At 47.9% G+C, this 14,338-nt stretch overlaps 1 protein-coding gene across 10 annotated transcripts; it reads right to left on the bottom strand.

Annotated features, from left to right (window-relative positions):
- Positions 1–376: 376 nt before the first annotated feature.
- LOC117008089 (protein sidekick-2-like) lies at positions 377–12,098 on the bottom strand. 10 transcript variants are annotated; one of them, XR_004420258.2, is made up of 12 exons: positions 11,779–12,084; positions 10,920–11,045; positions 10,281–10,407; positions 9,266–9,428; positions 8,470–8,585; positions 6,317–6,434; positions 5,312–5,455; positions 4,138–4,214; positions 3,000–4,011; positions 2,859–2,900; positions 2,597–2,764; positions 377–1,756 (listed from the first exon to the last, which is right to left on the bottom strand). XR_004420258.2 is itself a non-coding variant. In XM_033081648.1 (2 exons), exons 1-2 carry the CDS (start codon positions 1,697–1,699, stop codon positions 424–426), a joined length of 348 nt encoding a protein of 115 aa, XP_032937539.1. In that variant the 5' UTR covers positions 1,700–2,560; the 3' UTR covers positions 377–423. The 10 variants fall into 10 exon arrangements, 1 of the variants encoding a protein (XP_032937539.1); XR_004420256.2 differs by lacking the exon at positions 8,470–8,585 and having other exon boundaries at positions 377–711; positions 1,248–1,756; positions 11,779–12,082; XR_004420254.2 differs by lacking the exon at positions 8,470–8,585 and having other exon boundaries at positions 377–1,170; positions 1,640–1,756; positions 11,779–12,077.
- Positions 12,099–14,338: the final 2,240 nt, after the last annotated feature.

Below are 14,338 nucleotides of genomic sequence, written 5' to 3'. Positions count from 1 at the left end.
GATCAGCAGAGCTCCTCTCGCCCTCTTTAGTTTGGGGTCTCTGTGTCACCGCTTGTCCCCATGTCCTGGGGGAGCCACGAGTGGAGGGGCCGGGGTTTGGCACGGCAGGAGCCCCTCACCCAGCCCCCAGCACCCACCGGAGTCCAGCAGCAGGTCCGGGCTGGCCCCCATGGGTGCCAAGGGTGATGTCAGCACAGCCCGAGCCCCCCCCGAGGAGTCTGGCCAAGGAGGGGACCTGACCTTGGCATCCAGCTCCGGTGCTGCCCAGAAAGCAGAAAACCCCTGGGGCTGCTCCCCTTCCTCCTCCTTGCTGCTTTTTCCTTTTCTCTTAATTTCTTGGGACTTTTCTTTTAGTTTCTTTTTTTTTTCCCCCTACTTTTTCCCCCCTCTCCTGTTGGTTTTTTTTTCCCTTCTCTTTAAATATCAAACGAAAGAGGAAAACCCAGCGAGGGGAGCTCTGGAGCCGGGGGCCAGGCTGCTGGGAGGGCAGTACAGGGTCCCGGGCTGGCTGCTGGGGGCGTTGCCGGGGGTCTGGGGGGTGGGAGTCCTGCTGGCTTTGGGGCGGAACAGGCTGCCCTGCTGCGTGGAGGTGCTGTTGGAGAGCGGGGTGTGCTCAGGCTCGCCCGAATCGCTCTCGGTGTAGCTGTAAGCCTGTGCCCGGGAGATGCCCTTCTGGTGCCCCGGGTCCACCTCGTACTCGCTGTCACTGCCCTGAAAAGCGGGATGGAGGATGTGGTGACAACCCCAAAATTCAATAGGGTCAGGCTCTGATCCAGCAATGGGATGGGAGCTGGACCAGGGGAGTGCGGGAGGAATTCCCACATGAAAAGGGAGGCCGGGCACTGGAGGGGCTGCCCGGGGAGGTTTGGGGTCCCTGGAGCTGTCCTGGACTCAGGGCTCTGGGCTGGGGACAAGGTGGGGATGGGCACAGCTTGGATTCGGTGATGTCAGAGCTCTTTTCCAGCCTAAACGGTTCTGTGATTTCCTGGTGCTTTCCCAGTGCTCTTTCGGGAATGCTGGCAAGCACATCCCCAAAGTATTTAAAGGCTGGGACGGCTGCAGCATCACTGGGGGCTTTCTGCCTCTTGCTAAAACAAAATAAAACCTCATACATAGTAACAGAACATAATCGTCTTTCTAGACCACGACAGTTGATGACAGTTCAATTTCCTACATAAATAAAATGAGAAGAAAATCAGAACCCATAAAACATAACCCTTATCCACCGCACACAACTTTCGGCTCACCTGCCACCGCTCTTGTCTCGAGCGCCCAATTACACCACAGCTCTCTGTGCTCCCCTGGAACCTCAAATATCACCCTGCCTGACGAAAACCCCGGTCCCTGGCCGTTCTGCGCCCAAACTTTGGTGATGAACTTCACCGCGCAGACCGGCCGGGACCTGGGAAAAAAAACTCCAGCCAGGGAGGAAATTAAAAAAAAAACCCTGGCTGGGAAATTTTTATTCTAAATTTAAAATTGGTTGAAAAGCCTGAAAGGCAAAACTCCTACGCACAAAATTACAACCAGTCACCACGCACACTCGCACAGGCATACGCTAGCGGTGGCAGACGGACACAAACTCTCACACACAGACGGTCACACAATCTTCAGCTGGTAAGCGAACTGCAACCTTTACCTGAAACTGTACGCTGAATAGGATGCTTGACCGCATCCTCTGGCTGCTGGTCCTCGACATTGAGGGATAGGTTCCATGAAAGGAGGCGGCTGAGAACTGGAAATCTGCCTTGGGGACCTGCGAGACAGAAGCGGGAGGTCAGTGAGTGGTTACCTGAGAGCCAAGAGACATCCCCACACATTTTCTACCCAAAACCCCAGGTAAACTGCAGGTAAAAAGAACTTAAAATTTAAAGCCCAGCATAATAGCTGGGCAGCCCCAGACATCTTGAGTGAATGTGCAGATCTGATCTAGAGTCCAACACCACCCCACAGTACAAAACCCAAGTCCCTGCACCTTGTCCTATCGTGACTATGCATCAGGGCAGAGGAGCTCCAGACCAAATGCGTGCAGGTACCCGTGACACAGGACATGACAAACGAGGAGAGGACAGGGGGACAAAAAAACTCAGCAAGAAGAACCACAAGGACTGAGAGAATGCAAAATGAGAACACTGAGGGAAAGACTGAGAGCAAGCTGACAAGGCTGGAAAAAGATGCCAGCAGAATGATTTGCCCCAAGAACTGCAGAGATGGCTGCCTGGGAATCCTCTTCTTATCTTCCCATTCCTCTAATTCCTCATCTCTTGTAATGGATCCTTTAGGTGCACAGCTGGCAATACAGGTCAGAGTAAGACCTTAAGAGATGAGACTGGATGCTTCTCAAAAGAGAAGAGATTCAGATGCCTGTCCAAGCACCTGAGACCAAGGTTTGATGGCACCAGAGCCAGGCTGATGAATGCAGGGATCACAAGATGCTATGGATGAGCCCTGGGTATCTGATAGGCCCCACAAAGGGCTAAGGCAAGAGACACAACACAAAACAGACAGAAGACACAGACTGCACAAGAGACAAGTGACATGACATGGCTGAAACTTGACTGGACCCAAACTCCTTCTCCCAAACTCCCAGACTCACCCCAACTGCTTGGCTCTCGCCAAAGGCCGCCCGGATGGCATCTTCAAATAGCAGAAGGTGAAGGCTTCATCAGAATCCTGGAATACTGCCGGAGGACTCACAGGAGCAGTGAACTGGGTCTCTTGGCCAGCTGGGCAGAGCCATCTCAGGGTAGTTCAAGGGCACTGCCTAAAAAACACAAAGAACAATGAATGCTGAGAGCTGCACCAGAGATTGAGACCTCAGCAAAAACAACTGATTCAGACCACCAGAAACTGCTCACCTGGCCTGCTTCCCCTTGACAGTGGATATCCTGCTTCATTTTCTAGAAGTAAAAGGCCAAGAAAACTGCTGTAACAGTCACCATTAACACTTCCCCTGCAAAGGCAAACTGTGACTGAACTGCTCAGAGCAAAACCCTTACCTAGGATGGGCCCACAGCCTCAGATTTGATCCATCTGCATCTGAAAGGAAGGGAGGACAGAAGTCAAATGTGCTGCAGGATAACTTTATACCTCCAGATTTTATCTAGGGTCCAAAACCACCCCACATTACAAAAAGTAAGTCCCCAGGACTGGTCCTAGCACCCCTATGCCCAGACTACACAGCAGGGCAGAGCAGCTCCTGGCCAAATGCGTGCAGGCACCCGTGACACAGGACATGACAAACGAGGGGAGGACATGGGGAGGGAAAAAAAATCTCCCAGCAGGAAGAAGGATCACGAGGACTGAGAGAATGCAAGATGGGATGACTGGGGGGAGACTGATGGGGTGATGATGAGGCTGGAAGAAGATGCTAGCAGAAGCATTAATCCCAAGAACTGAAGAGATGGATGCCTGAGAAATTTCTGGTCAGAATCCTCTCCCTATCTTCACATCCTAAACCTCTGTAATGGACCCTTGTGGTGTACAGCTGTCAATACAGCTCAGAAGAAGACCTTAAAAGACATCAGACTGGATGCTTCTAAGCAGAGATGCGATTACCATGCCAGCTCACGCTCCCATGGGCCAGCACCAGGCCAAGGGAAGTGGAGAGGCTAAAAATTAGCCCAGAATTTCTGAGATGCCCCTCAAAGGGCTTAGACTCAAGACATGTAATACAACACACTCAAAAGACACATAGGGCACAAGAAACAAGTGTCATGACACCCACCAGAACTGCTCTACCCTGTGCATTTCAGCACTGAGATCAAATTGAGACTTGCCTCTCATGGGGCCTAAGGAGCTGCTTCTTGGACATCCCCGTCTCCAAAGCTGCCTCAAAAACCCCTCCTGACAATTACAGACCCAGCACCCCTCTGTCATCCCCTCTGTGAATCACAGCCCTTCGCTTATCTGTCAGACACCCGGAGAGGTGAATCCGGTTTGGGCGCGAAGCGAGGCTCCCTCGATGTCCGGGACATCGCTGCCATCGCCGGGCTCCTCTCTCTGCGTCACCTACACTAAAGAAAACCAAACATCAGTGTATGCTCTGAGGAGCACATTAGCCAAAACCACATAATTCCACAGCTCCCAGGAAGAGCAGTGTTGTGTGAGCCAAACCCCCACAAGTCAGCTCCTCACCCTCTCCTGAGCGTCCTGGGGTCCTCGAGTCTGCAGCTTCAGCCAGAGCCTGAGGCTGGGGCTGTTACGGTGGGTACCTGGGTTAGGAAGAGACAAAGTTAGGTGGCGTTTCTGTGAGTGAGGTGGGTGAGCTCATGTGCTGTAAGATGTGCAAATACATCTGCTGCACTTGTGAAAAGTCTCAAGGGCCCACAAATGGACATTTTACACCGTACTGCCTTCAAACCACCCCCACCCACTCTCTAAGGTAACTCCTAACTGGATAGCCTGCTCACCCTCCCGGTCACAGTCCTCCTTTTACTCACCTGAAGCTTCAGCCTCAAACATCTTTAACACAGGTCAGATGCCTTTTGTCATATGACAAAAGAGCTGAAAAAAATCTCAGGTATCATACTTAACCTAAAAGTTCAGGAAGCTGTATTCTACCTAAAAAACAAAGAAAACCTAGAACACAACTACAAATTACAAAAGCACCTTATTACCTCTGAACACACAACCCAAAACTATGAACTTAAATGTTCGCTGTATTTAATACTATTTCCTTCACTGAATCTTCAAAGTCTCTGCTTTAGATGCCCAAAAGCATCTGCTAAAAAACAAACTGAGATAAGGTGAAACATCCTCTGCATTGAAATGAGAGAAGAACCCTTACCCCAGCTGATTCCCAGAGACAGAATGGAGGCCACTAGCAAAGGCTGCGGTTAATATAGCCCTCATTGGGACCGCCCCTGGTTTGCAGGAAAAGGAGGAGCAAATCCCACGAGGTATAAAAGGCCTCAGAATAACTGCGGCTGTTTGGCTCCTCAGACTTGAATTCGAGGTGAGGAAATTCAACAAGAGAAAGGTGAGTCATTTTTCAATACAAAAAAATTTATAGAAACTACAAATACTTTCCTTTTTACAACAAGTGTGTTCAGAAAAAGGGGCAAAAATTGCATCAGAAATAAAACTTTGCATTTCAGCAGCATAGCTAGATAACAGAGAGAATTTATTAGGTGATCTAATTAGTCTTTAGTAAATGCAAAAACTTACTATGCGTGTAACTAACTAGGATGGATGAGAATAGGAACGAGAAGAATGGTGTGAATGTCACAGAGATGTTTATTCAGGGCTACCTATGTTTAAAAAAAACAAAAAATACCAGTAAATTCTCTGTGAAGTAATTCTCACCCACCCAGTTCTGTGACATCAGTAGGGAAGAGCTGTTTTGCACGGCAAAGGCAGCCGGGGTTCCAAGTGCTAAGCAGCTTGTGTCTGGGAGAAATCCTGATCTGTCTGGCGTTGTAGCAGATGGGAGCCCCATCTCAGGAACAGGACCCTGGATGAGAACATTGGCGCTTTGCCCTCTGAACCGAAACTCCCCCTCCCAGAAGCATAATCGCAGTTTAATAGAGGTATTTTGCACTGCAAAGGCAGTCAGGACTTTATATGGAGCCCGCTTGAAGCCGCGATAAATCCTGATCCGTTTGAAATTATAGCGGGTAGAGCACGGTCACCGGGACAGGGCCCTAGACGCAAAAGGTGGCCTCTTTCCCTGTGAATGAAAATTCACCCTTCCAGTGTCCTGATATCATTTTGGGGGAGGTATTTGGCACTCCAAAGGCAGTCAGAATTCTAAGTGCTGGCAGGTTGGATCTGGGAGAAATCCCGATCCGTTTGGACTTGTAGCAGGCGGAAGCCCGGTCTAAGGCCCGGGACGCTGGATCCAAAAGGTGGCCAAATTTACTCTAAAAGAAAAGTTGCCCACCCAGTTTCCTGACAGTAGTTTAAATGAGGCATTTTGCACTCCAAAGGCAGCCAGGGTTCTAAGTGGTGCAAGTTTGCATCTGACAGATATCCTGCACCGTTGGGAATTTTTGCCCTGTCTCAGTCACTGGGCACTGCACAAGAACATAGTCCCTTTTCCCTGAGAAACAAAAATCCTGCCCCCACTTTTGTAATGTCAGTTTAGAGCAGGTGTTTGGCAGTCGAAAAACAGCCAAGGTTCTAAGGGGTGGTACTTTGTGTCTGGGAGATATCCTGATCTGCTTGAAATTTTAGCAGGCAGAACCCCAGATTGTGACAACTAAATGATTGTCATGACCCTTGCCCAGTGCTCATGATTCACCCACACAAAATCCAGAACAAATGTTGCTTGTGCTTTAAGAACTTGAAATAACTTTGAAGTAAAAGAAATCACCTTTTTCTGCTGTTGACTTTACTTCTTTCAGATGCTGGACATGCCTCTGTCAATGTGTGCTGAGCTCTCGCTGCAGGTTCTGCCAGGCCTGAGTGGCTGTGAGTTGGTGTTCTTCTCCCTGGGGAATCAGAAATTATTATTAATTAGACCGCAGAAATGCTTTCTGAAACCTTTCCCCTTTCCTGCCTTGTGCTGGTACATCTGCTCTTTCTGCCTTTGAATTTACAGCTGGTCCCTCCTGTCATTTCCCTGCCTCACTTCCATGCACTTCCTAGCTGGTAAAGGCAGGTATTTGCCGAGAAAGGCAGGAAAATCCCTCCCTGCAATGCAGAATGTAAACCCCCTCCCTCCTGATTATATAAATTTGGAATCAGGGACTCCCAGGCCAAGACATGGGGGGAAGGAAAAACAGCTCTTTGCTAATATATTTAACCAAACAAACAGAAACAGCAGCAGCTATAAAAATTACTGACAAAACAAAAACAGTAACTTAGTTTCAGTCTCTTTTTCAGTCGCAGACACCGTGTCTCTCTCTCTCTCTCTCTCTGTCAGCCCAGTACCGCTGGGGGGCACGGCGCATCCTGCGCAGCCACCGAGAGCCGGGATGGTGTCCGGAGCGTCCCAGGCAGGAGGAGAGATGGACAAAGGGGGCTCCCCGGTCACCGTAACCATCTGGAACGGAGAGGCGGCAGTGCAGCGTCTCCGGCAGAGAACCCGGCTCCTGGAGTTGGGCTGGTTCGAGATGAACGAGAGTGGCTTCAGGCGCCTTCCCCCCCCGACCGCCACCGACCAAAGAGACACCGAGCAGAGACAGAGCCGACAGGCGAGAGACACAGCGAACCCCACCCCGGGCAATTCTTTTGTCCACGCACATTAAGAGCTGGGTGCAGCCCAACGAGCGAGCTTAGCATGATAATGGGAAGAAATTCCACTTCGAGAAACAGTGTAGCAGGACAAAGCCCCTCAACCCCCAAAACCAGGCCATCACCAGAAAACAACGTGAGAAGGGCAAAATCAGCATGTTTTCTGCCAGAAAATGAGTAATAATAATAATAATCAGAACTGCCAGAGAAATTTAGGAGCATCACTTTCATGTGATAAATACAGGCCCTGCCCATCCTTTCAGCCCAGGTGAAAACAGGAGGGAGAACTACAGGAAAAGCAGAGTCTCTTATTTGGGTGTATTTCCTAAAGACTCTTCTGCATTGGATGCTCTTTGTGTTCTTTTAAAACATGGATTGCTGCTGAAAACGTCCCAAAAGGATCTGCACTCGCCCCCACTGGAAGTACAGACATCTTCATGGTCTGTCTTTGGCCAAACAAACCCCAGGATATTTTTGCTTTCCTGACAGACTGGGCCAATTTCATTCCCATTTATCAAGGCTACAGACCCTGTATGGCTCTGGGGTCAGAGCCTCTCTGGAACAAGAACCTGAGAGAAGACTGGAGGCAAGAATCCTGGAGCAAATTGCAATCCCAGCTATGCAATGAAGGCCTGCTTCTGGAAGGTTCCTTGTGGTTTTTTGCACTCGGTGCAAACACAACTTGTGCCAGGGTGAGTGCCCTCAGCATCTCAGCTTTTTCCCCCAAAATATCCCCTCCTCATTTCCCTGTAGATGAGCTCAGATCCACTGCTCCCCTCCACTGGTCATCCAAGTGTCCATTCTGTTCCCCACAGGCCATGGTGACCCCAGGGAGGTCCCTTTGCCTTTCTCCTGCCCCTCTCCAGCCCGAGGCCGCTCCTCTGCTCGCTCTCTCCGGCCTCATCCCGCACAGAGCCTCTCCTCCCTTCCTCACCGGCTGCTGCCAAGGAAGGAGGACACAGAGAGTCCCGAGTTCAGAGCCCTCCCCGCTACCCCTGGAGAGCCCTGGCTGTGCTCCACAGGGGCCTCGGACTTCCCAGGGAAATTGTCTGCTGGGCTCCCTTGGGTTACCTCAGCAATCCTCTCAAAAATGCCACCTCACTCCCCTTGACATCCCCTCACATGTTCCTACACAAACAGTTCTTGTGTCCCCTCTAAATTACCCTGGGCTTACAGCTGCATGAATGCCTTGACCTGTGCCCACTGCGCATGATTCAGCCAAGCAAAATAGAGAGCAAATGTTGGTTGGGCTTTAAGAACTTGCAATAACTTGGAAGCACAAGAAATCACCTTTTTCTTCTGGTTTGTTTTCTTTCAGATGCTGGACTTGCCTCTGTAGATGTGGGATGAGCTCTCGCTGCAGGGGACTGCCAGGCCTGAATTGCTGGGAGTTTGTGTTCTTCTCCCTGGGGAATCAGAAATTATTATTAATTAGACCACAGAAATGCTTTCTGAAACCTTTCCCCTTTCCTGCCCTTTGCTGGTACATCTTCTCTTTCTGCCTTTACAGAATTAAGTCCACTGCAGTAGTCTGAGGCTCCCAGCTATCATGTTTCTGCTCCGATTGCTCACTGTGGGGTTTTATCCATGACAGGTGACACCTATTCAGAGTGTCCTTTTCCCAGCATTTTCATTCCTAACTATTTCAGACATTAAAAGGAAGCAGAACATTGGCACACCAAGGATAAGAGCAGGGGAAGTGTGGGGGGAGAGCTAGAGAAGTGAAGGAGCAGGCATTTAGTTGCTCAGATTCATCAGTGCTGGGAACTTGGAGAAGAGGTGGTGCTGCACGCAACAAGGACAGAATGCCCGTGCCTTGGTTGTTTTCCTTTGCTCGTAACCCCGGGCTTCAGCCCCTCTCCAGAGGAGCAGAGAATTCCTCCAGGGCAAGAGGGACTCTGGTCCCACTGCAGGCATGTGTCCAGTAGAGGAGGGCAATTGTTGACAGGGCCTGAGCACGTGAAATCAAACCCCACAAACACTGCGATGCACTCCGTGAGCTGCAGCACCAAGTGTTCACAGCAGGCAGAGGCAGGAGGTGCACGCAGGACAGAGAAGCACCACTGCACTTGGTGTTTGTGCTTACCTGTGTTTTTGTTCTGCTTCCCTTCACAGCTGCTCTTCTGCCAAGGTCAGTTCCATTTTGAGAAGGCTGTCTCCCGTGGAGTCAAGGCTGGAAATCCTCACTTAGGATTTCCAGGTGATATCTGGATTTGCCAGGAAGTGGGTGCACACACAGATGCCCATTTCTGTGACAGATCAGTCAGAAATCAAGCAAACCAGCAACTTGCTCCTCACTGGCACACTTGGAAATACATTCAAAAGCAAAAAAAAAAGCAAAAAAAAACAAAACAACCACCACAGAACAACCCATAAAAGACAGAGCTAAGTGCAGCTTCATCTTAATATTCTGCCCAGTGGTGGAGACAAATGAGGTGGAAAGATGTTCTTGCAGTTCTGGACCAAGTACTTTGGAACATCCAATACTGCCCTCACCTGCAGCTGTCCAGCTTCCCTCCTTCCTTCAGCCTTGCCTTGACTTCTGAGGGGCCAGAGGCACCCCACACACAACCCAAAAAGGATCAGCACTCACCCCCACCGGAAGTACAGACATCTTCATGGTCCGTCTTTGGCCAAACAAACCCCAGGATGTTTTTGCTTTCCTGACAGACTTGGCCAATTTCATTTACATTTATCAAGACTATAGACCCTGTATGGCTCTGGGTTAGTGCTGCTCTGGCACAGGAACCTGAGAGAGAATTGGAGGATAGAATCCAGGAGCAAATTGCAATCCCAGCTATGCAACAAAGGCCTGCTTCTGGCAGGTTCCTTGTGGTTTTTTGCACTCAGTGCAAACACAAGTGGTGCTAGGGTGAGGGAACTCAGGACCTCACCTTTTCCCTCCAAAATATCCCCTCCTTATTTTCTGGTAGATGAACTCAGATCCACTCCCTTCACTTACCTCAGCAATTCCCTCAAAAAAGGCACCTTACTTCCCCTGACACCTACATTGAGCTGCGACACCAAGTGTTCACAGCAGGCAGAGGCAGGAGGTGCACACAGGACCAAGAAGTACCACTGCACTTGGTGTTTGTGCTTACCTGTGTTTTTGTTCTGCTTCCCTTCACAGCTGCTCTTCTGCCAAGGTCAGTTCCATTTTCAGAAACCTGTGTCCCCTGAGAACTCTCGCTGCCAGGCCTGAATGGCTGTGAGCTTGTGTTCATCTCCCTGGGAAATTAGAAATTACTAATTAGACCACAAAAATGCTTTCTGAAACCTCTCCCCTTTCCTCCCCTGTGCTGGTACATCTCCTCTTTCTGCCTTTGAATTTACAGCTGTTCCTTCATGTCATTTCCGCTGCCTCACTTCTGTGCACCTCCTAGATTGTAAAAACTGGGAGAACTTAAGGAGGGCAGAGGTGACATTTTTAGCTGGATTTTTTCTGAAATTTCTAATTATACTGAAATTATTTCCAATTCCCCAGTGACAAGAGCACAAACTCACACCTGTCAGCCAGTCAGACCCAACAGTCACTGAGGGAAATCTGACACAGCATTAATGAGTAACCTTTGCTAAAAGCAGTCATCACCCCAGTCCTCCAGCTTTGGCAAGTTCTTGCAATGAACGGACCCAAGTTCTAATGCTTAACCTAAATTTCTGTCAGCTTTTGTTAGAAAGATACTGGACAGTACATTTAAAATTGCAGTCCCCTTCCTGGTCACCCTCCTCAGTTTACTCACCTGAAGCTTCAATCTCAAACATCATCTTTACAGGTCAGATGCTTTTTGTCATATGACAAATCTGCTGAAAAAACCCTCGGGTGTTATACTTGACGCAACATAAAATTTCAGGAAGTTATAGTCCACCTAAAAAACAAACCAAGAACAAAATCAAAAATTACAAAAGCACCTTACCACCTCTGAATTTACAACCCAAAACCATTAACTTAAATACTCTCTGTATTCAATGCTGTTTTCTTCACTGAATCTTCAAAGCCTCTGCTACTTTAGGTATCTAAAAGCAGCTGCTGAAAAACAAAGATTTGTGATAAGTTTGTCACAAAAATGAGAAGAGAGCTCTTATCCCCCAGATCCCAAGAGGGAATGAAGGCCCTTAGCAAAGGCTGCGGTTAATATACCCCTGATTGGGACTGCTTCTCATTTGCAGGAAAAGGCGGAACAAATCCCACTAGGTATAAAAGGCCTCAGAATAACTGTGGCTGTTTGGCTCCTCAGACTTGAATTCGAGGTGAGGAAATTCAACAAGAAAAAAGTGAGTCATTTTTCAATATAAAAGAAAACTTTATAAGAAATGGAAACACTTTTCTTTTTGCAGCAAGTACATTTAGAAAAAGGGCAAAAATTGGGTCAGAAATAAAACTATGTATTACAGCAGCATAACTTGGTAGCACAGAAAATTTATTAAGTGACATAATTAGTCCTTAGTGAATGCAAAAAATTACTCCATGTGTGACTAACTAGGGTGGACAAGAATAGGAATGAGAGGAATGGTGTAAGAGTTATAGGGACCTCTATTAAGGGCTATCTAAATTTTGAAAACCCAGGAAAAATAGTAAATTCTCTGTGAAGCAAATCTCACCTGCCCAGTTCCACGATAACAGTTGGGAAGAGGCATTTTGCACTGTCAAAGGCAGCTGGGGTTCTAAGTGGTTGCAGCTTGTGTCTGGGAGAAATCCTGGTCCGTTTGGAATTTTAGCAGGCAGGATCCCAGTCTGTGAGAGCTAAATGAATGCCGTGTGTCAGGCAGAAGGGATAAAAGTTTTGGAGCGTCAGAAATCCCAGAGACAGAGCGGGAGGGGAAAGGGCTGGGACCCTTTAAAAATATTGCCTATCCCGTTCGCATCGGTTTCTCCAGCCCCGGTGTTTGCTGGAGCCGAGCCTCCGGTGCCTTCCCCAGCCTCAGTCCTGGTTGCTGTGATTTTTCGACGGCCCTGGCCCCAGCCGCCCCGCTCCAGCTAACACACTGCACTCCGTTTCCCTGCCCGATTCCCGTCCCCGCTCCAGCTAACACACCGCACTCCATTTCCCGTGCCATCCCGGTCCCCACCCGTGCTAACACACACACCGCACTCCGTTTCCCGTGCCATCCCGGTCCCCACCCGTGCTAACACACACACCGCACTCCATTTCCCGTGCCATCCCCGTCCCCGCCCGTGCTAACACACACACCGCACTCCGTTTCCCGTGCCATCCCCGTCCCACCCGTGCTAACACACTCACCACACTCCGTTTCCCTGTGCCATCCCGGTCCCCACCCGTGCTAACACACCGCACCGGGTGCCGCCGGCCCGCGCTCCGTGGGCCACGTGTGGCCGGGCAGTTGCTCATTAAGTTCAAACAAAAGCCCCTTCCGGCGGTTCCGGGGTGGGGTTCGCCCCCCTGACCGCTCTAGGTTTGGAGGACCAAATCTCGATTTCCTCTCTTAACACTTTATCGACCAGGAAAGGGAGTGAGGCCTTGACACGGTCGGGATACCAAGAGCAAGCTAAAGATGACTGCTACTGCTGTGGGAAAAAAAAAAAAGGTGCTTAAATTTATGGTAAATACTAGAATCAAAAGAATTTGTATAGTAAATATCACAAAAAGGTGTAATGTGTATAACAGCACTGTAAAAAAATAGCAAGGACAAGGAAAAACAGTTTAAAGTTCCTATCATTAAAAGTGTAGTAATTAAGAATGAAACCAAGGTGTAAAAAAATGTGTCTTACTGGTTCTTAAGATAAATAATAACATATTGGGTTTTATTAATAACGGTAAACCATTTGACTCACTAGGTAAAAGTGTGGAGTGTGTACAAGGTAGTAAAAAAATATATATAAATATTAGATGTGAAATTATGTGCACATAGTTAATGAGCTGGGATCAAACTTCTAAAAAAGAAATAATTCTTTACAGTCTATCAGTTCTAAGAAATGCAGCATAATTTTAAGTAATGATCAAATGAGTGATTGTACAGCTGTGCTTCTCAAATACTGTAATCCTGACTGCCCAGCCAGCACCTGGAATCTGGCTGCTTTAGAATGTAAGCTGAGCTAAATGCTCTTGTAGAAGAGCAGCAGTGGAGTGTGCTGCACTTAGTGATTCATAAAAATCACAAGATAACAGAATGTGTTGAGTTGGAAGGGACACATCAAAGTTAAAGTCTAACTTGTGTCTGTGTACAGGACACCCCAACATTCCCGCCACATACTGAAAGAGTTGTGCAAACTTCTTAAATTCTGTTAGGCTTGGTGCTGTATCCATTTTCCTAAGAAGTCTGCAAGGGCCTGCAGCCCCTGTTTTCTCTGGGTAGAAAACGTTTTCCTGACACCCAGCCTAATCTCTCCTGAGATTTTAACCGCTCTCAGCTTCACGTCGTTGACATAAAACAGTCCTGGCTTTTGTGTAAGGTTTGCACTAAGTTTGCTAAGTTTTCTGTAAGTGCAATACCACAGAGGAATGTGTGTAGAGCACAGTAACATCAAGTGCTCTGTAAGCGCATCAAACTGATGTGACTTATCCTGAAAACCAAACTAATGCAATAAACAAGACAATGCTGAGGCAAAAGTTAGCAGCGGCTGGCCCAGGTAAGGCTGCATAAAATAAACTGTAATAAGAAGAATTTAAGAAACGGAAGTTGAAAGTAAGAAAGGTCTCTAAAGTCTCTTGCTTCTAGCAGAGTGAAAGAAAATATAGAAAATATTATATTAACATGACACACCTGTTACATATAAATTGTAACGGCTAGTTTAAAAGAAAGTCACTTCAGCAGCATTTGTATGGTAGTTAAAATTCTAAACAATTAGTGCTGTTAAGTTCTCATTTTTAGTATTGCTTTATGCGTATTTAATTGCTATTTCAAATGTCTGAGGTCCCAGTGCTTAGGCAGCCTACCTGTTTCATGTACGGATGAGAACACTAGCAGCAGAGTCTGAGCCTTTGTATCCGAGGAAAAAAGTATTTCTACTTCAAACAAAAAGATCAGGACTGTTTCAGTCAGAAAGTTCTCATGTTGTAGCCTTAACCTGTAACTTACATAATAACTTTGCTTTGTAAATGAGAATTTCTAGTGCCTGTTGAATGAGAAATACCTAAGAAACAGTAAAAATCTACAACTGAGAAGTGTCAAAGGCAATTTAGCTGGAAATTAGCAAAAAAAA

This window comes from Catharus ustulatus, chromosome 28 (assembly GCF_009819885.2).
Source record: "Catharus ustulatus isolate bCatUst1 chromosome 28, bCatUst1.pri.v2, whole genome shotgun sequence".
Classification (NCBI taxonomy): Eukaryota; Metazoa; Chordata; class Aves; order Passeriformes; family Turdidae; genus Catharus; species Catharus ustulatus.
Note: the sequence above shows the minus strand (reverse complement) of the source record. Positions and strands in the feature narration are given on the sequence as shown.